At 41.6% G+C, this 23216-nt stretch overlaps 1 protein-coding gene across 1 annotated transcript in view; it reads left to right on the top strand.

Moving 5' to 3' along the window:
• The first annotated feature begins 10836 nt into the window (after positions 1-10836).
• Positions 10837-23216, top strand: part of LOC111979829 (CUGBP Elav-like family member 5) — a 58578-nt gene continuing 46198 nt past the window's right edge. Inside the window, 3 exon segments of the mRNA XM_024010548.2 lie at positions 10837-11236; positions 12151-12233; positions 22734-22782. Of these exon segments, the coding sequence (XP_023866316.1) occupies positions 10879-11236; positions 12151-12233; positions 22734-22782 (490 nt within the window). The 5' untranslated portion in view covers positions 10837-10878.

The following is a 23216-nucleotide window of genomic DNA, read 5'->3' as shown; positions in this document are numbered from 1 at the left end:
CATTTCACTACCATCGCAATAACATCTGCTAACCATGTGTATGTGGCCAATAAAATTTGATTTGATTTTGATTTGATTTGATCTGTTCTTGCCATAATATGGACTTTGTCTTTTACCAAATAGGGCTATCTTCTGTATACCACCCCTACCTGCAACAAACACTGAAACTGGATTTTTTWAAATCTCAATATCTTCATTCAAAGACTCAATCATGGACACTCTTACTGACGGTTGTGGCTGTTTTGTGTGATGTATTGTTGTCTCTACCTTCTTACCCTTTGTGCTGTTGTCTGTGTCCAATAATGTTTGTACCATGTTTTGTGCTACAGCCATGTTGTGTTGCTACCATGTTGTTGTCATGTTGTGTGCTACCATGCTGTGTTGTCATGTGTTGCTGCAATGCTATGTTGTTGTCTTAGGTCTCTCTCTATGTAATGTTGTCTCTCTTGTCGTGATGTGTGTTTTGTCCTATATATATATTATAATTTTTCATTCCAACCTCCGTCCCCGCAGGAGGCCTTTTGCCTTTTGGTAGGCCGTCATTGTAAATAGGAATTTGCTCTTAAAACTGACTTGCCTAGTTAAATAAAGGTTAAATACATTTTTTTAAATGTAATAACTTGTCACAATACAACTGATTGGCTCAAACGCATTAAGGAAAGAAATTCCACAAATTAACTTTTAAGAAGGCACAACTGTTAATTGAAATGCATTCCAGGTGACTACCTCATGAAGCTTGTTGAGAGAATGCCAAGAGTGTGCAAAGCTGTCATCAAGGCAAAGGGTGACTCCTTTGAAGAATGTCAAATCTCAAATATATTTTGATTTGATTAACACTTTTTTGGTTACTACATGATTCCATATGTGTTATTTCATAATTTTGATGTCTTCACTATTATTCTACAATGTAGAAAATAGTACAAATAAAGAAAAACCCTTGAATGAGTAGGTGTGTCCTAACTTTTGACTGGTACTGTAAATCATTTATTATAATTTACCGATTTCTCAGTTATTTATCCCGGGAAAAGGGAGTGGTTTTGGGCGGTAAATCCCTGTAAATCTCGGTAACCAGGTTCCCGCCATTCAACCCTAGTGTGTTTTTCCACAAAGTGGATTTGATTGAATTCTATCATCACCTTAGCTTTACTACTGCTGTCAATAGGTAAGATATCTCCCTTTTTATGTTGTGTTGCTGAACTGTCACTTACCCTGATATCTTTATTGATTCATTTGATAAATATTGTATTATACAGTACATGTAGCTGTGTTACTACATCTGTATTATAGTGATATGTATCTTAATTGTATAACCTGTTGCAGGAGAAGTACAGAATCAGAATCCATAGTTCATTTTTGATTCATCCAAATGGAATGTTAATATGATTGTTGTTTGTGTGACATGTTGGAATGCCCATTAAAAAGCTTAAACTAAAATGATCCCTTTCAGTGATACTGTAGCTAGATCCTGTTTTCTCTCAACATATTTTGTGACAATGAGCTCAGCAAACAAAGACCAACTGCTAAATGACCAGGGCCTGTATTCATAAAGCGTCTCAGTCAGAGTGCTAATCTAGGATCAGGTCCCCCCCTGTCCACATACTCATATTTATTATAATCTAAGAGGATAAACTGATCCTAGATCAGCACTGGATGCTTTATTAGATGCACTATGCTCAAAGATAGATGCACGATTGTTTTCAATGTGGTTAATATACCATCTATCGCCATTTTAATTGAACCATCTTTTGATCTTATCTAACAGTATCTAAATTGGTTCTAAGATACGAGGCTTTTTGCAGCGTGTCTCATACGTGCTGCATTGTTTCTCAGTGCTTTCGAGCATCCATTTACATGTTTTCAAACTTTCGTTTCCTTTTCACCAGCTCTCATTTGAAGGAGTCAAATAGCAGGTATTAAAGGTCTCATCGGGGAGAGAGATGACAGCAGATCTGTTATTATACCTACCCGAAATGGCTGAAAGATTGCACTTGGGGGGGAGCTTTCATTGGTTGAACTCAGTCAAGTAAAAAAATCTGAACGGGAATGGCTCAGTATCTATCTCCGTCTCTCTAGCTCTGTTTCTCTCTCTGTCAGTCTGTCTCTTTGAGTCTGTCTGATATAACTACCAGYTGGCGATGCTCATATCTGGATTGGTTCATACCAACTCACTTCTCCAGAGATTAATTATTATATATTTTTTTTCATGTCCAGCTGAGAATAGCAGAGCGAGATGAAATTACTATTGTTGCTTCCTCTAGACTCTCCCGTTTCATATGCAAGTGGAGCTGTGACTTTCACAGGCACAGGAAATCGTTCCTTTGTCTGGATTGGCAAGAAAATGTGACACATCACGCCCTATGCAAATGTGGGGCTGAAACCTGACACTTGCGAGTCAGCTCCGCTAAGAGAGTGGGAGCGGAGAGACCACTAATAGGACTTTCTGGCACTATGAAGCACGGGACCCTATGACATTCACAGAGCGSTTTGTACATCAAAATGTCGGTCGGAACAGGTTCAGAACCACATCTAAGAGGTAGTTGATGGTGAAATCAACCAAACAAAGTTGAACCAATGTGAATGAAGCTCCATCTTCGAACAATGAATGATATTAGTTACACTTGTCTTTGATAAATTACTTTGTTGATAATAATGGAGAATAAATCAAACAGTTTTTATACTATGATAGATTCTTGAGAGTTATCGAAAAATGACCCGCGGCTAGACAATGCACAGTATGCCTAATTTAAAGCTGCAAAATTCTCATGTTTCGAGTACCACCTCCGGAGGTCGCAGGCAATACTCGCCTTAGTCACCCCCTCCAAGCAGTCAACAGAATTGTCTCTTCAAACGAAATGCTCCTACAGTAAAAATCTTCATAGCAGTGCAATGTTTTTCGAAACAGATGAAATATATAAGCATATTTCACATTTTATTATGTTATTAGTCTGCTTAGTAGCATAGGCTATATGCTGCGAGTGCTCACATGTGGAACACATGTAATTGTGGTTATTCTACAAAATTCTACAGTTTGGCACATGTAGTTGTTGTTCGAAATGTAGTTGCTGTTACATCATTTAYGCAGCAGCATACAATACAYTTTTGGACTCGCTGTTGTGCTGTGCTCACTACAACAGGAAGGTGGTGCGACGGTCCTCATGGTCAAACTTTGTCGTCAAAGTCTGGCATTCTCTGGATGAAGTCATGTTGGATTGCCAGCATGGCCATTGTATTCAAACGTTTCCGGTCTGTTTCTGTTGCATGTGAACGTTTTATTATTTTAAKCTTGGAAAAGTGACCCTTCCAGACAGACAGTTTYAAATCCTTCAACTCAGATTTGGCCTCCAACGTATGGCAGGCAGGGGAAGCAAAAATWGTCGATGCTTTGCGATACTTGCAGTTAGCCACTGACTCCTTCCGAAAACCACTCATTGWGAAATTTGCGATCTCCGACTTGTTGTGTAATGTTTATGTCCAATGGCCGATGAGGACCGATATGTTTTATCTGTACATTTCTCTTCATATGAGAATGATTGAAAATGATTTGCCACTAGATTGTCGACGTGATTCATGATGATGACTGCTTATCTTGCTCACTAGCTAAGATTTGGAAAGTATGGCATTGGCATGATCAGTGCAGTCAAAGCTACGCTAGATATAACGTGAATTTACCTAATTTTATCTGTGGCCAATGACCTTGAGCCTTCTTGGATGGGCACTTCTACTGTAAATCTATGGTATCACCCAAGGGGGCTTGAACTGCCTAGCTCTCCCTGTAGATTCTGTGGTGATGTAATGTTCAGATAAGTGACAGAACACTGAGCCAATCACGGCACAACTAGAGAAGATTACCAACGCCTAAACTCTGTGCTTTCACTGGCTGCCCATCCACCACAGAACGCACTGAGCTAGACTGGAACACCTGCATTTTGGAGTTACTGTCACGCCCTGGCCGTTGTTATCTTTGTTTTCTGTAATAGTTTGGTTAGGTCAGGGTGTGACAGGGGGGATGTTTGTGTGTTTTTGTCTCGTCTTGGGTGGTTGTATGGTTAGGGGGTTTAGGTAGAGTAGATGGGTTTGTGTTTGAGTGTAGGTGTCTAGGTATGTCTATGGGTCTGAATGGTTCTCAATCAGAGACAGCTGTCATTCATTGTCTCTGATTGGGAGCCATATTTAAGGCATCCATAGGCAGTAGGCTTTTGGTGGGTAGTTGTCTATGTCTATGTTGCATGTTAGCACTTAGTCTTTTATAGCTTCACGTTCGTCTGTTTGTTGTTTTGTTTTCGTTCGTTGTCGTCTTCCAATAAAAGAAGATGTATTTTTCACACGCTGCGCCTTGGTCCACTCATTGTCCTCAAGACGATCGTGACAGTTACCTTACTCAAGAAAAAAACATGTTTATATGCAGCTTTTCACAAAAAATTGGGAAGTGCTTGGGGAATTTTGTCCGGGTCAGAAATGTCTAAGAGATGAATTGGTCCGCAAAAGTAAAAATGACTACTTTTATGTGAATGAGGCGCAACACACCACAATTCAAACTGTTCTTAGAAAATAAAAAACTTGTTAGAAAATCATTTGAAATTGACAAGTTGAAAATAGCCTATGAATAAAAACAGGCTGCATGTCTTGGTTTGAGGGCAGCGCAGATTAAATGTACTGTTGCGTAACAATCACATTCTGGAATGGAGAGAATGTTCTAACATCACGCAGATAAAAAAAACTCACGCTGGGGCGACCGTTAGAGATGTTTGGAACTCACGYATAAAATGGTTAACTCAAGGAAAATTATATATATTTTTTAAATTGTTTGCAAACTGATATGTGACACAAATGAATGCCAGAATAACATGCAAAACAGGCTTTGTCCCACCTGCCCTGAATGAAGGGTCGCCACTGCACCAAACATACGCAGACCATGGTTACCAGTCTCCGTATAAGAAACTCCTTTTCTATGCATGTTTCACATGAACATTGCAAGAACATTCCTGTGTCCAATTTTCTGAGGGTGAGGAGAATATTCCGTCAACATCACACCAAACATACACAGAACATGTTCTAGACATGTTCCATGGGGACGCTGCAAGAACATTCCTGTGTATCTGTTGTCCGGACGTCGCTTGATGTTTGACGTTCTCACCCACAATAAAGCTTAATTAAGCGTCACCCCTTGCTACTGTTGCCCATGATTGGTGAACCCCTGATCCAGTCACAGTTCTTTGTCTGTTGGCAAGGTCAGGGACACTCACAAAGTTTTCAACTTACATTTGACAGACATGATTACATGGTGCATGTTCATGAATAAAGTCAATATTATTCAACATGTCTTGGGATTCAAACTCACAACAATTTTGTTCACAGCATTCCCCCTACAAATTGCTGAGATAAGTAAATTAAACCAAACTCACTATTCTCTCACCATTAACTGATCTTGTTCACATACTCTACATGGTGGCGTAGCAGGAAGACCAGAATGCTGTGAACCAAGTGGTTGTGAGTTCAAATCTCAGATGAGGACATGTTGAAAAATAGTAATAATTACTGTATGTGAAAAGCACTGTTTGTGTGTTTCTATCCTTGCCAATAGACAAACTATTAATGTCCAAACATACCAAGACATTTGTGAAGAGGGCACGACAAGACCTTTTCCCCCTCGGGAGACTGAAAAGATTTGGCATGGGTCCCCAGATCCTCAAAAGGTTCTACAGCTGCACCATCGAGAGCATCCTGACCGGTTCCATCACCACCTGGTATGGCAACTGCTCGGCATCTGACCGTAAGGCGCAACAGAGGCTAGTGCGAACGGCCCTGTACATCACTGGGGCCAAGCTCCCTGCCATCCAGGACCTATATAATAGGCGGTGTCAGATGAAAGCCTATAAAATTGTCAGAGACTCCAGTCACCCAAGTTATAGACTGTTTTCTCTGCTGCGGTACAGGAGCGCCAAGTCGAGGACCAAAAGGCTCCTCAACAGCTTCTACCCCCAAGCCGTAAGACTTGAATTAAGAATTCATAAAATCGTCACGGGACAATTTACATTGACCCCCCCTCCCTTTTGTACACTGCTGCTACTCCTTTGTTACCTACGCATAGTCACTTCGCCCCCACCTACATGTACAGATTACCTCAACTAGCCTGTACTCCCGCACACGGGGTACAGGGGGCACCGGCAACCTGGTACATTGGAAAACGTTTTGAAACGTTCCTGAAACTTTATTGGTAGCCTACACACACAAAACAAAAAATGTCAGAACGTTTTCACAACCTTACAGCAACCAGCTGGGCTAATGTCCAGATGTGTTCATTTCCCACACCATCTGTTGTGTAGTTCCATCAAGCTATGCTTCAACTGTCACTGAAACTTTAGGGAGTGACTGTACCTTATTATCTGTAACTTGACTGACGGGAGGGAGGGAAGGAAGGAAGGAAGGAAGGAAGGAAGGAAGGAAGGAAGGAAGGAGGGAGGGAAGGAAGGAAGGAGGGAAGGAAGGAAGGAAGGAAGGAAGGAAGGAAGGAAGGAAGGAAGGAAGGAAGGAAGGAAGGAATGTGGGGAACGAGAGTGAGTGAGGAAGGGTTGGAGGATGGGACGATGGAAAGGTAAGGATACATGTGGGAGGGAAAGTCTTATCAGACTCATTCTTCTACAGAGCTGGGCCGCTTGAACGATGATTGCTGTTGGCGAAAGAAGACATTTGTGTGCATTTGGAGCATAGAACACACATATTTAAAAAAATCATAACTAAAATATAGCCGTTCAGACCCTTTGTTAAGGCAAGCCTAAATTAGTTCAGGAACAAAATTTGACTTAACAAATCACATAATAAATTACATGGACTCATTCAATGTCTGATTTGTTATTGTTACCCATCTACCAATTACTGCCCTTTTTTTATTAAGCTTTCTAAAATCTCCCTGGTCGTTGTAGTTGAATATGTGTTTGAAATTCATTACTTGGCTGAAAGACCGTATTGATGTTGTATATATGGGGGACAGAGGAATGGTTAGTCATTAAAAAACCTTATGATTTCACACAGAACATCTCTTTAAGCATGGCCGAGCTAATAATTATGCTGTGGATTATGTATTAAACCACTCAGACACATCAAATATATAGTTGACCTTCTGAACTGAGCTGCAGGACAGGAATGAAACTGCTCAGGGATATTGCTATGAGGCCATTGGTGATTTTAAAACAGCTACAGAGTTCAAGTTCAGTGATGGGAGAAAACTGAGGATGGATCAACAACATTCTAGTGACTCCACAATAATGGGTGAAAAGAAGAATAGAAATTTAAAGAATAACACTTTTCCATAACATGCACCTTGTTTGCAACAATTCACTAAAGTAATAATGCAAAAACAAACACAGCAAAGGAATACACTTTTTGGCCTGAATGCAAATCCAACACATCACTGAGTAACTGCCTACTTACTTTCAAGGATGGTGGTAGATGCATCATGGTATGGGTTGGCTTGACATCTGCAAATATTGGGGAGTTTTTCCAGGATAAAAAATAAACTGAATGGAGCTAAGCAGAGGAAAAATCTTAGAGGAAAACCTGCTTCAGTCTGCTTTCCAACAGAGAATGGGAGAGGAATTCACATTTCAGCAGGACAATAACCTACAACACAAAATCTACTCTGGGGTTGCTTACCAAGAAGACAATGAATGTTCCTGAGTGGCCAAGTAACAGTTTTGACTTAAATTTGCTTGACTTAAAGCTTTGGCAAGACTTGAAAATAGCTGTAGCCATGATCCCCAACATCTTGAAAAAGCTTGAAGAATTCGGAGAAAAATAATGGGCGATGTTGGACAATCCCGGTGTGCAAAGCTCTTATAGACTTACCCAAGAAGACTCACAGCTGTAATTGAAGCCAAAGGTGTTTCTAACATGTATTGACTCAGGGAGAAAATACTTATGAATACTTATGCAACAGCTATATTTTAGTTATTAAATCTTTATCAACTTTTTTTGTTGTTGTAAATTTTTCTTCCTCTTTGACATTACAGAGTATTTTGTGTAGATGACAACGAAATAAATCTTAATCCCACTTTGTAACACAATAAAATGTGAAAAAATCCAAGGGGTCTGAATACTTTTGCAAGGCACTGTATTTACATTTTACATTTAAATTTTTTGTCAGCACACCCTCTTATCCAGAGCGCCTTACAGTTAGTGCATTCATCTTAAGATAATGTGAGAGTCAACCACATATCACAGTTTAGTAAGTACATTTTTCCTCAAAGTAGTTATCAGCGAAGTCCGTGCAAGTAGGAAAAGACAAGTGTTAGTACAAAGAAGGCAAGGATGTTGTTGTTTTTGTATTTACTATTATTTATTTATTTTATTTGGGGGGGGGGGTGCTGTAGGATTAATCAAGAGACTCATATCTCTCAAGTTTTCTGAGATCAGTGGTGTTGAAGGAAATTAGACAATGGAAGGACTGGCGGGTGGAAGCTCTGTATACTGCATAGTTAGTAGAGTTATACTGCATAGTTAGTAGAGTTATACTGCATAGTTTCAGATAATATAGTATACTGTTACCGAATTGCCTTCGTATACTGTAGTAATTTTAATCACAAGTGCAACTCCAAATACCCACCTCAAAGTGTCACTCAATAACCACCAATTCTGGTTACTGCTTTGCAGCTATCGGACATATACTGCATGTACATACAGATCTAGGATCTTAATTTGAGCCAGTTTGCTACAGCGGGAAAATAATCCTGCAGCAACAGGAAATGTGAATTATTATGTGGATTATAATTAATGGACATTTATGTAGGGGTTGATACATTTTTCATAGTGGAAAATCAAGTCTGAAATTTCAAAGTGGGAATTACAAACTTCAGAAGACTTTTTAAACCAATTTAAAMATGTCCTGCATTGCAGAAAAATTCTCCTGCAACAGGGTGATCAAATTAGATCTGTAGTTTCCTTTCTCTCATTTCTTACCCCCCATTAAGCTACCACTGATGGGTGAGGGTAACACTTCTTGGTATATTTCACACCAAAAAACAAAAGACTAAAATGAAATGAACAATAGATTAATATCAATAAAGTGTTTTTCTAAATAAGTCACAATAATGAAATGGGTAAAACTGTAAACGTTGGCGTTAGCCACAAGAAATTGAAATTCGTAACATGTCATACGAATTGTAATTCGTAACATATCATACAAAATGGATGATGGACATCCACAAATTAATACATATCATACTACACTCAACAAAAATATTTGCTGAGGAGTATTTCTGTCTGTAATAAAGCCCTTTTGCAGGGAACAAGTCATTCTTATTGGCTGGGCCTGGCTCTCCAGAGGATGAGCCTGGCTGCCAAGTGGGTGGGCCTATGCCCTCCCAGGCCCACCAATGGCTGCTCCCCTGCCCAGTCATGTGAAATCCATAGATTAGGGCATAATTCATTTATTTTTAATTGACTGGTTTCCTTATAGGAACTGTAACTCAGTAGAATCTTCGAAAATGTTGCATGTTGCGTTTATATTTTTGTTCAGTATAATTGGAGGGTCCAGGATTTACGTTTACTATGCTACACTACATATACAAAAGTATGTGGACACCCCTTCAAATKAGTGTATTCGACTATTTCAGCCACACCCTTTCCAATCTCCATAGACAAACATTGTCAGTAGAATGGCCTAACTGAAGAGTTCAGTGACTTTCAACATGGCACCGTCATAGGATGCCACCTTTCCAACAAGTCAGTTCGGAAAATGTCGGCCCTGCTAAAGCTGCTCCGGTCATCTCTAAGTGCTGTTATTGTGAAGTGGAAACGTCTAGGAGCAACAACGGCTCAGCATCGAAGTGGTAAGCCACACAAGCTCACAGAATGGGCCCGCAGAGTGCTGAAGCACATAAAGCGTAAAAATTGTCTCTGGAAGCAACGTCAGCACAAGAACGGTTCATTGGGAGCTTCATGAAATGGGTTTCCATGGCCGAGCAGCCGCACACAAGCCTAATATCATGTGCAATGCCAAGCGTGGGCTGGACTGGTGTGACGCTTGCCGCCATTGGACTCTGGAGCAGTGGAAATGTGTTCTCCGGAATGATGAATCACGCTTCACCACCTGGCAAGCCAACAGAAGAATCTGGTTTTGGTGGATGCCAGGAGGACACTACATGTCTCAATGCATAGCGCCAACTGTAAAATAAGGTGTAGGGGGAATAATTGTCTGCGGCTGTTTTTCATGGTATGGGCTAGGCCCCTTAGTTCCAGTGAAGGGACATTTTAATGCTACAGTATACGATGACTTTCTAGATGATTCTGGGCTTCCAACTTTGTGGCAGTTTGGGGAAGGCCCTTTCCTGTTTCATCACGACAATCCTGGGCTCCCAAGTGGCGCGGTCCATACAGAAATGGTTGTCGAGATTGGTGTGGAAGAACTTGACTGGCCTGCACAGAGCCCTGAACTCAACCCCATCTAACAACTTTGGGATGAATTGGAACGCCGACTGTGAGCCAGGCCTAATCACCCAACATCAGTGCCCAATTTCACTAATGCTCTTGTGGCTGAATGGAAGCAAGTCCCAGCAGCAATGTTCCAACATGTAGTGGAAAAACCTCCCCAGAGGAGTGGAGGCTGTTATAGCAGCAAAGGGGGACCAGCTCCCTAGTAATGCCCATGATTTTGGAATGAGATGTTCAACGAGCAGGTGTCCACAAACCTTTGGTCATGTAGTGTACATGTATCCTTGAGTCAGTATACCATCATCTCCTGGAGGTGTCGCTCAAGAACCAACGATTATCTTCAAGCCCGTGTCCTTTCCATCTGAGTGCATCCTCTCTCCATATCAGCACGAGTGTGTGTGTGTGTCTCAGTGTGTGTGTTGTCACTCTCCTCCAACCTGCTCCCCGCTCAGCATGGCCAGATTTACGCAAAGTGAAAGCAGAAGGGATCAGCAGCAGCATCATCCCCAGCCGACTCATCCCGCCCCCGTCAACCTGCTTCTACAGCAGCCGCTTCTACAGCAGCCGCTCCTACTTATCCCTCATCAGAATCAGCTCGCGCACATCCCGGTTCCGAAACCCATGAACGGACCCGAAACTGTCTCCATGCACACGGACTGCGGCGCCATGAAAGACCAGGACGCCATCAAGCTCTTCATTGGACAGATTCCGCGGAACCTCGAGGAAAAAGACCTGAAACCTCTCTTTGAACAGTTTGGGAAAATCCACGAACTGTCTGTTCTGAAGGACCGATACACAGGCATGCATAAAGGTAGCGTTTTATGTCGGGTCTGCGCCTCCTCTTAGGCTACAGTTGGTCGTTACATTGTAATTACTGTAATTATCATCTGTAGGAAACGCAATAGTCATTCCATGTTTGTACCTTTTTGTGATAGATAGTGTCTCTCATCATCATCTATTCTCTCTTGTGATGTCTGTTCTAGCAATAGTGTGTTAGCGAATGCACCTTGTAGGCTCCTACTAAAAACCCCATGTGACTTGTAGAATAACGTGGGATATTCGGTAAATATCAGGTACAGTTTTTTGCTAGAAGGGCTACTGTAGCATCCCAACACTTGTTTTCTTTCCCTAATTATTACACACCTATCTTAATTAACAGTTTTGCGCCAGGTGCGCGCATAGCCTACAGTTTATCCTCTCGCCATCGCAGTGTGTCGTGACGCAAACAAACATTTAGAATATTTGGCAAAAAAATCAAAAAGGATCTCAATGTTTATTTTCAAAAAATCTGTTTAAAAAACAAAAAACGTTCATGTCTTTGCATCACGTTGGTAGGCTACACATACATGATCAACAGGATTAGGTTAGGCTATGTGTCCTTCACGTGTGTGCCAGTGTGTGTGTGTGTGTGTTTGCGGTAATTACCAAGTGCTTTTGAGTGACCACAGCAGTGTCGTGTATGTGTGTGCATGTGGCGAGTGACGAAGATTGCGTGAGCAGAGAGAGAGAGAGAGAGAGAGAGAGAGAGACGAGAGAGAGAGAGAGAGAGACGAGAGAGAGAGAAAGAAAAGAGAGAGAGAAGAAGAAAAGAGAAGAGAGAGAGAGAAGAGGAGTGTGTGTTTGCAAGCAAGGTGCATAGTAATAAAGGTTAAATAAAATAAATAATAAAAAAGTGTGTGTGTATGTGTGTGTGTGACTAACCCTTGTTGATCTGTTTTGTTGCAGGTTGTGCGTTTCTCACCTACTGTGCCCGATCTTCTGCCATCAAAGCCCAGAATGCATTGCATGAGCAGAAAACCCTACCTGGGGTGAACGTACTCACACCCTCATGCTGCCAGGGTTTTGTACAGAATGAAAGATGGTATAAAAGCTTTTCCCCAAAAACATCTGGGGGAGAGTTGCCAATTCCTTTAGGATTGGGAGAATGAGAGAGGGGAGAGTGAGAGAGAGACAGGAAGAGTGAGAGAGGGGGGGAGAGAGAGAGACATAGAGCGCGAGAGAAGGGAAACTGAAGAGTGAGGCAGAGAGAGAGAGAAAGCAGACATGAGTGAGGCAGATAGACACAGAAAGAGAGAGAAAGCAGACATGGAGATGAGGCAGATAGACAGAAAGAGAGAGAAAGCAGACAAGAGTGAGGGATAGACAGAAAGAGAAGAAAGCAGACGAGAAAGCAAGATCTGAAGGGAGAGCAGAAAGGAAAGAGAGACGGAGTGAGATGAAAAGGAGGGATATGGGTGTGCGTGTTGTTCGTGTGTGTGTTGTTGTTCCTGCATTTTTATGTATGTGCCTGAGTGTGTGTGTGTGTGTGTGTGTGTGTGTGTGTGTGTGTGTGTGTGTGTGTGTGTGTGTGTGTGTGTGGGTGTGTGTGTGTGTGTGTGTGTGTGTTGTGGTGTGTGTGTGTGTGTTGTGTGTGTGGTGTGTGTGTGTGTGTGTGTGTGTGTGTGTTTGTTTGTCTGGATTCATTGTAGGTCAATGCCAAGTGGCAGCAGTGTAGAGTGCAGCATTCCGTTACACAAAATAATCGAATTCTGCTCCTCTTCTTTCCAGCCCACTACACATACAGAGAGCATTTGAATTCCAAAATGTTGAATTTGCATTAGGATCTAGATTTTTTAATTTTTAATTTTAAAATGTGTAATGCACATATTGAATTACTTAATTCATAAATTGAACTTGTATTTCATGATTTGAAACTGTATTGAATTAATATTACATTCTGTTTAACAATTCAATATCAATTTAATTAAATATTCAAAGTCAACATTTATATATTMATTTGGTAGATATTGCATTCATGTCTGTGTATCACATTTAAAAACCTTAATTTCAAGTTTATCAACGCTTTTGATATTCAACTTCTCAGATGAATTCAGATTCAGTTTTCAATTTCAGTTCTCTAAATTCAGATTCAAAACCAGAGACAACATCCTGGTACTTTGCCAGCMAGGAAAAGTAGAGGAGAACAGATAGAATCAAACTCTCACTGTGGTAAACAGAAGCTTCTAGCAGTTTCTGAAGCCAATGTGGCATGTTGAATATATTTTCTTCCTATTAATTTGGCTCTAGCATTTGAACCATGCTGGGTATAAGTTATTATTCAGGAAAGCCAAGACTCTCTGGAACATGGACTCTTGTCTTCGGTTCTCCTAATATTTCACAGGCCACGCAGGACATGTTAGATGGGAGTGTCACAAAAAAAAGGAATTTGCCCTCTATAAGGTTTGAACTAGGTCTCCTACATGTCACAAGACTGTGTTAGCCCACTTAGACAAAGCATAGGGATAAGTTCAGGTAAAGGACGACACGTTGTCACCCCCCCTCCTAACCTGCTACGTTAGTTTCGCCTAACCTGCTGGTTTAGTTCTGCTAACCTGCTGCGTTAGTTCTCCTAACCTGCTGCGTTAGTTCTCCTAACCTGCTGTGTTAGTTCTCCTAACCTGCTGCGTTAGTTCTCCTAACCTGCTAGGTAAAGTCACTTCTGTCTGTAGCTGTACTCCATCTAGCCACAACTGTAAAAGCCATCAATTCCAAGAAACAGTCAGTATCTACACACTGGCAAGGGTAGTCATTATAAGGGTAACGTGACTGACTGAATTAAGACTTTTCATTTTTGTTTTCAAATAGTTGTCATTTAGCAGACACTATTATGCAGATCAACTAGGGTTAAGTGCCTTGCTCAAGGGCACAACAACAGATTTTGCACCTAGTCGGTGAGTCGAACCAGCGACCTTTCAATTACCGGTCCAACACTCKTAACCGCTAGGCTACCTTCCGCCCCTAGGTTAACTAGCTGAACTAAAGCCTAGGCATTGGGTCCTCTGACTTGGATAAATATTTTCAAGGAGGTCAAATGGGGGTAAAGTGTAACACAAGTCGTTTGGTGACCATGCTCGCGTGACGAGTAACTTGTCTGAGACTTGAAAAGTTGCATTGTCTGGCACACGGGAGACGTGGGTTAGAACCCCAACAGTCAAACTAATACGTCTTCCGGTCTCAGGCAAGGTTGCTCATCCCGTGCATGGATCACTAAACCACCTCTGTTGCACTTAAATGGGAAAATATATTCAGCATGCCACATTGGATTCAGAAACCACCATAAGCTTCTGTTTAGAGAGTTTGATTCTCTCTGTTCTCAAGATTCTCTTTTTTTTTCTTCTCTGGTTTTGAATTTCAATTTAGAGAACTGAATTTGAAAACTGAATCTGAATGCATCTGAGAAGTTGAATACAGTATATGAAACTTTGATGAACTTGAAATTATAGTTTGTAAACTTGATACACGGACAATGAATGCGATATATACCAAATTGGAACTGAATATACAAATATTGAATTTTAAATTCAATTCAAAATTTGAAAASTGAATGTAATATTCATTCAATTCAGTTTCATATTATGAAATCCAAGTTTAATTTATGAATTAAGTGATAAAAATTGTGCATTACAAATAAAAAAATACAATGTTCAAATTCTATATCCTAATACACATTCTAAATTAAAGAATTCAAATACACTGAAATCGATCCATAGTGAGATAGAGCGGGAGGGAGAGGGAGGTGGAGAAGCAAAGGAAGGAGACAGAGAGACAGCCCACTCTGTGGCTGAATCCTTATTCACCCCTTCCCCTTGCCCCTCGGCCCCCCATTTGCGTTCACACACGCCTCTGCCAGTTGCACAAGTGTCCCATAGCACAGGGAGTAAAAATTATTGAGGGTGTAGGGGCTAATTAGACCCTCAGATAGCCACTTCGACTGAGCCAGCGAGGCATCAGGCTTTAGAGAGAAGTGCTATCTCGACGCGCACTGCGATATGTTAGGAATTTTGCGCAATTTTATACAAAAGAATGGAGGCGTGCCTTATTATATTCCACGTGCATTTATTTATGCCTGATTTCGAGACTTGACACATGTAACAGATAAAACATCTCCCAAATTAAATGTCTAACTGTGACTATATATGGTAAAACTGCAAGGGGGATTTGTTCATTTGAATTGTGTGCTTGTTTTATTATTTAAAAGTGAATCTTTCAAGTCAGGAGTGTGTCCCGAAGTTGATGGGTTTATTGATCCCATTTCCCCTCTCTGGAAGTCAACCTCGGAGTTTCGTCAGAAACACTTGACAATGGAGGGCACTCCGAGCGAGTTGGTAGGGGAAAGGGTGTGGTTAGGGATTCACAGACTCACTTACTCACTCACTGAGTTTCAGACATTTAGCCTACATACAAGATGGGAAGTTCGAATGTGTCGAATAAAATACTATAACAGGGCCAACCCCCCAAAGCAGTGTGAAATGGAAAATAACAGCTTGCTCTTCTCATGCCTACTAACCCATATTAAAGCCACTCTCCTCTCCCCCTGTCGCTCTCTCTTTCCCCTGTCTCTCACTCTCTCTGTCTGCCTGTCTCTCTGTCTCTTCCTCTCTCTTTCTGTCTTACTATATCTTTCTCTCCCTGTCTCTCTCTCGTTCTCTCTCTCACTGTCTTTCTCCCTCCCTCTAATGGTTTATCTAGTTATTTCTCACCCCACTCTTTCTTTTGAATCCTAGCTCTCTCTTTCGTGTTTGTGTGTGTGTGTGTGTGTGTGTGTGTGTGTGTGTGTGTGTGTGTGTGTGTGTGTGTGTGTGTGTGTGTGTGTGTGTGTGTGTGTGTGTGTGTGTGTGTGTGTGTGTGTGTGCCCGCGCAGAGGAGGTTTTCACTCGTCTCTAATTGCCGTTTCCCTTCCTCTCACATCCCTCTCTTTCTTTCTCACCCTTCTCTCCTTTTACTGGAGGAGTGACAGCTTCATCAGAAATAATTGGCTGCTTGCACTGTGCAGCTGCATGTCTCTCTGCATGTCTCTCCCTCTCCCCCTCCTCTCTCTCTTATCCCTCACTTCTGATCTATTATTCATCTGCGATGTTGTAATGCAAAATTAATTAGGCTTAATAATAGATTTGGTGGGGTGTAGGTTAGACAGACAGACTGCCATTAAAACAAGTACTTAGTGTGACGATTGACGTCCATGTTTCGCCAATGAAAAGGCACGGGGAAGTTTTTTTAAAGAGATTTTTATTTTATGGCATAGATAGACGAGGGGAGGTATCATTTCAAAGAGCCTACTCAAAACAGCGGATAAGGTTTTGTATGTAGATTAACGCACACACATGCACAGACACACAAACACACACATACAGTACACACAGATTCATATGAACAATGTGCCACCAGAAATTCTATGTCTGTGTCTTAGCGAATGCTTGTGTATTGTTGATACATTGTTTACAATCTATTACGCGCTTGGCCGTGACATTTCTGCCTCACATTGATGGATTCACAACCTGAGCCAGGCCACTAGGCTATAGTAGAGCCCCATGAGCGGTACCATTGTGATTTACGCTCCCCTTGCAACTTGTGCTCTCATTAGTCCAGTGCACAGAAACAGATTAGATAGTGTTGTAGTGTTGTTCCACATGGTGATCCTTACTCTGACGGAATCATTCTCAGAAGACACAGGTGATGACACAGGGATATACTCTGTGTGTGTGTGTGTGTGTGTGTGTGTGTGTGTGTGTGTGTGTGTGTGTGTGTGTGTGTGTGTGTGTGTGTGTGTGTGTGTGTGTGTGTGTGTGTGTGTGTTTTTGTGTTTTTTTTTGTTTTATCTCAGAACCCCTCTGTTACTCTGTGCTTTTACAGCACAATAAACTCATGATAAGTGCACAACATTGTATATGTACAGTACCAGTCAAAAGTTTGGACACACCTACTCATTCAAGTTTTTTTTTTCTTTATGCTTACTATTTTCTACATTGTAGAATCATAGTGAAGATATCAAAACTATGAAATAACACGTAGAATCATGTGGTAACCAAAAAAGTGTTAAACAAAATATATTTTATATTTGAGATTCTTCAAAGTAGCCACCCGTTGCCCTGATGACAGCTTTGCACACTCTTGGCATTCTCTCAACCAGCTTCATGAGGTAGTCACCTGGAATGCAATTCAATTAATAGGTGTGCCTTGTTAAAAGTTAATTTGTGGTATTTCTTTCCTTCTTAATGTGTTTGAGCCAAGCAGTTGTGTTGTGACATGGTAGGGGTGGTATACAGATAAAGTCCTATTTAGTATAAGACGAAGTCCATATTATATGGACTCAATAACAGCTCAAATAAGCGAAGAGAAACAACAGTCCATCATTACTTTAAGACATGAAGGTCAGTCAATCCGTAAAATGTCAAGTTTCTTCAAGTGCAGTCGCAAAAACCATCAAGCGCAATGATGAAACTGGCTCTCATGAGGACCGCCACAGGAATAGGAACCCAGAGTTACCTCTGCTGCAGAGGATCAGTTATTTAGAGTTAACTACACCTCAGATTGCAGCCCAAATAAATGCTTCACAGAGTTCAAGTAACAAAAACATCTCAACATCAACTGTTCAGAGGAGACTGCGTGAATCAGGCCTTTATGTTTGAATTGCTGTCAAGAAACCACTACTAGAGGACACCAATAATAAGAAGAGACTTGCTTGGGCCAAGAAACATGAGCAATGGACATTAGATCTGTCCTTTGGTCTGATGAGTCAAAATGTGAGATATTTGGTTCCAACTGCCGTGTCTTTGTGAGACGCAGAGTAGGTGAACGGATGATCTCTGCATGTGTGGTTCCCACAGTGAAGCATGGAGGAGGAGGTGTGATGGTGTGGGGCTGCTTTGCTGGTAACACTGTCAGGGATTTATTTAGAATTCAAGGTACACATAACCAGCATGGCTTCCACCACATTCTGCAGCGATACACCATCCCATCTGGTTTGCGCTTAGTGGGACTATCATTTGTTTTTCAACAGGACAATGACCCAAAACACACCTCCAGGCTGTGTAAGGGAGCTTTAACCAAGAAGGAGGGTGAGGGTGCTGTATCAGATAAAATGGCCTCCACAATCACATGACCTCAACCCAATTGAGATGGTTTGGGATGAGTTGAACGACAGAGTGAAGGAAAAGCAGCCAAAAAGTGCTCAGCATATGTGGGAACTCCTTCAACACGGTTGGAAAATCATTCCTCATGAAGCTGGTTGAGAGAATGCCAAGAGTGTGCAAAGCTGTCTTCAAGGCAAAGGGGGGCTACTTTGAAGAATCTCAAATATAAAATATATTTTGATTTGTTTAACACTTTTTTGGTTACTATATGATTCCTTATGTGTTATTTCATAGTTTTGATGACTTTACAGTTTTTTACGATTGCTTACGCACTAAAATGTAACTTTTCCCACAATTATCAAAACCTTACACTCAAGGAGCAAAACACAAGGCTAGATTTGCACAACTGTAAGCACATTGTCAGCTTCACACTATTTGCAAAACATTACACACAGTGATTTGCAAAACACTAAACACACTTGTATACATCAGACACAGAAGTATATCATGATGTCACTTCCTTGCAATTCCAAAGCACACCTATGAGTTACAAATTACCACACCTATGAGCCAATTTATTAAACACAGCCATCAGGTGCACAAACACATGATTGCTAAATTGTAGACACACCAATCAGGCTTAAGCACTATAAAAATGCAGCAGGTAGGTTCACCTGCCTTCAACCAAAATGGAAGGAGTCAGAAGAAGAGTGAGGGTGAGAGGAGGAGTACACAGAGGAGGAGAAGGAGGTAGAGGTAGAGGAAGAGGCAGAGGTCGAGTCAGAGGTCGAGGAAGACCTGAAGTAGGAGGAGAACGTGCACAAAGAAGAAGAGGACCAAACTTATCAAATGACATTCGTGCAACACTAGTGGACCATGTTGTGAACCACGGATTGACGCTGAGGGAGGCTGGACTGAGAGTTCAGCCAAATCTTAGCAGATATACAGTGGCATCTGTCATAAGGACTTTTCGACAGGAAAACAGGTMAAAGAAGATCTGTCTACAGTTACAGTAATCAGCCGCTTATTGTATGCACCATATCAGCACTTGTGATACCCCTTCCTGTGACATTGTACAGTAAGTTACATGTATTATTCTCTACGTAGGATTGAGGGTCAGGAACGACAAGGAGGAAGGGGGCCCATATTCACGCAAGAACAAGAGAGAGACATAATAAACATGGTTTTGGCCAATAATGCTATCAGGCTCAGAACTACGAGCCAACATTATCGGTGACCAGGCCATTTTCAATAATGTCCATCGGGTCTCAGTCAACACTGGCACGCATCCTGAAAAGACATCAGGTTCAAATGAAACAACTTTATCGAGTGCCTTTTGAGCGGAATTCAGAGAGGGTCAAACGGCTGCGGCATGAGTATGTGGAGGTTTGTATTGTTCACTTTAACACTGTGATGTTGCATACTGCACACATGACTTTTTTACATTGACTGTATACTAGACCTATCCTGAACTACACAATCTTGTCTTTCACTGTATTTCAGGGAGTTTTGCAGATGGATGCTGAGGAAATCCTGCATGAATTCATATATATTGATGAGGCAGGGTTCAACCTCACAAAAGCAAGAAGGAGAGGCAGAAATATCATTGGCCACAGGGCTATAATCAATGTCCCAGGGCAACATGGGGGTAACATCACCCTTTGCGCTGCCATTTCACAGCATGGGGTTGTCCTCCGTCATGCCAAAATGGGCCCTTACRACACACCTCACATTCTCACATTTTTGGACCGATTGCACCACATCGTCACAGCAGGTARTGAAATGCACCAGATGCAATACACGGTCATCTGGGACAATGTGTCATTCCACCGCTCTGCTTTGGTCCAGAACTGGTTTCAACACCATCCACAGTTGACAGTACTATACCTTCCACCATACTCTCCGTTTCTAAACCCTATCGAAGAGTTTTTCTCTGCATGGCGGTGGAAGGTTTACGATCTCCAGCCCCAGGCTCAGGKACCCCTCATTCAGGCCATGGAGGACGCCTGTGACCAAGTCGACGCCGCAGCTGTGCAAGGATGGATTCTACATTCAAGCCGGTTCTTCCCGCGTTGTCTTGCTAATGACGATATTGCTTGTGATGTTGATGAAATTCTCTGGCCAGATCCAGCTAGGCGAAGAGATAATGTATAGTATGTTTACTGTAGTATTTTCTGTACAATTGTCAGTTTTTTTTAGATTATTTTTTGTTTGTTGTTATTTACTGTAATTGTAACCTGTACTGGATACAGTATTTTACGTTTGTCTGTTTGCTGAGCTAACAGTGTTATGCACACTACTGTAGTAGCATGAAAACTGGGACATGTTTTGTTGTGATTCTCCATGTTGACATGTTGACTGATTTGGGTATATGGAGAGAAATAAATGATATTTTCCTCAGTCTGCAGCATTGGTCTTGTGTAGTGTTTGTATAGTTGCACTTTCTCTGTGTACTTCATTTACAGTACTCTAATCACTGACAATTAGACTCGCTAAAAGTGTGTTAGGGTAGCAACAGCAGTGTGTAACTGGTTCAAAAAGATTGAAGTCATATGAAATGTGTGTGTTTCGTATGGTAACAAAATATTATTTTTATGAAGTCGTGTATAGTTTTGACAAAGTGTTCCATTTTGCAAATGATCTGAAGTGCTGTGCTACTTTGGTGTAGGGTTGTGCTAATTGTGTGTAGTGTTTTGACAAACCGGGCCCTGTTTTCAAAATTGTGCTTAAACAATTGAAAAAAACGGTATTAATCTACAATGTAGAAAATAGTAAAAATATTGAAAACCCATTGAATGAGCAGGTGTGTCCAAACTTTTGACTGGTACTGTATGTCCAAACTCCAGTCTCAAGTCAAATACACTACTTATATTTTGCACCAGATTTGTTTGTGTGTGTGTGTTTGTGCGTGTGGTGACAGAGTCACTCTTCCCTCAGGTTGATGACCATGACCTTCTCTGTCACTGAGTCATTATCTCACATGTTTGGCCCTCCACTCTGTTTCTCTCTTACTCTTTCTTTCTGTCACTCCCCTCTGCCTCTCTTTCTCATCCTTCTTTCTCCCTCTGACTGTGTCCAACTGCAGTATATGGCTGTCTACAATGCCTGTCTTCATTGGTTTTAATTGCTACAGTGCGTTCTGAGATGCAACACATTATTTATCTAGTCCATGTTTCCTAGTAGAGAGAGGTGCTTTCCAAGCACACATGAAGACGTCATAGTAGGACACACTTACACACAGGCATGTTTAGTCTTCCTCAGAGAGCTTGTGTATTAATGTACTCTATATCTTCCTGTGAGAGCGTTTTATCTCGCTAGGAGAACACTCCCCGAAGTCCGGCAGCAGCAGCAGATCCTTCGCTGGAAGAGTCAGCCCACATCTATTATTTAACCAAGTTAAACCAGAAATATTAAGTCCCCAAAGGGCTGTAGATCAGCCTCACAACAACTGTGTTTGCAATAGGCTGCTCACAGTTAAACAAACTGCTACTACATGCAGCCTGGGATGCAGAAATATGTTAAATTCCAGGTTTCTTTACTTGCATGGTTTCCCATTTGTTTTAGTTAGCAACAGCTACCCTTTTTGGGAGTCAACACATAGAAGACAATACAAAGTGTGTGTGTGCGTTCATGTGTGTGTCGTAACCTGAGGCTAGCTGGTATCTAAGGGCTGTGCTGTGTGTCTGTACGGTGTAATGTGTGTGATGTGTCTGTGTCTACCAGTGGAGGCTGCTGAGGGGAGGACGGCTCATAATAATGTCTGGAACGGGGTAAATGGAATGTGTTTGATGCTTTTGATATCATTCCACCTATAACACTCTTACCATTACCGTGAGCCCGTCCTCACCAATGAAGGTGCCACCCAAACTCTTGCGGTGTCTGTATGTACGGTTTTACAACCGCTGTTTCCATTTGTAGGGCCGTATAAMATCCCGGTCGGAATCACCGAATCCAGACATTAATTAAGATAGAATTATTTTATTTATTATAGATCAAATGTTTTTTCTTCTTCTAGTAATAAAGTGTGATTTTGAGGGCGAAAGACTGAAACAGAAATTAAAATTGAAACCTGGATTAACAAAACAGAGAAAACGGAATTTGGGGAAAAAGTAAACGGAATCAGGCAAAAAATATAACTGATTTTATATGGCTCTAGTGGAGGGGTAGTGTGCTGTGTTATGGAAGGGTGGAGGGGTAGTGTGCTGTGAGAGAGAAATGGAGAGATGCATGAAAGAGAGAAAAAGACAGAAAGGATGTTATCTCCACAGACCAGGCTGTCATTGTAAATAAGAATTTGTTCTTAATGACTTGCCTAGTTAAATAAAGTTACAAAATCTAATGATACATGAGGTGAACCATCTCTCTCTGCATCTCTTTCGTTCTTTCTCCTCTCACTCTGCCCTCTCCCTTTCTCTGCAGATGACTCGTCCCATCCAAGTGAAACCAGCTGACAGTGAGTGTCGTGGAGGTACTTATCTTTTATTTTCCTTATCTCTCTTTCTCTCTCTCATTTCTCTCTTATTACATGACCTTCCATTTCTGTCTCTTCCCCTCTTCATGTTCTAATCTGTGAAGCTTATCCCTATTCTTCCTCTTTCTTATTCTACCCTGGCTTTAGTGTTCCTGCGTGTGTGTGTGTGTGTGTGTGTGTGTGTGTGTGTGTGTGTGTGTGTGTGTGTGTGTCGTGTGTGGGTGTGTGTGTGTGTGTGTGTGTGTGTGTGTGTGTGTGTGTGCGTGCGTGCGTGCGTGCGTGCGTGCGTGCGTGCGTGCCGTGCGTGCGAGCGTGCGTGCGAGCGTGCGTGTGTTGTCAGGAGGCAGGGTGTAACTATGTAAATGTTCTCTAACCCAGTCCACACATTAGCTGATAATAGTGTCTCTGTCTCTGCTGTTCTTGGCCCCCGT

The sequence above is a fragment of the Salvelinus sp. IW2-2015 genome, linkage group LG19 (genome assembly GCF_002910315.2).
Source record: "Salvelinus sp. IW2-2015 linkage group LG19, ASM291031v2, whole genome shotgun sequence".
Taxonomy (NCBI): Eukaryota; Metazoa; Chordata; class Actinopteri; order Salmoniformes; family Salmonidae; genus Salvelinus; species Salvelinus sp. IW2-2015.
The sequence above is the reverse complement of the archived record's forward strand: the minus strand, read 5'-3'. Positions and strand labels throughout refer to the sequence as shown.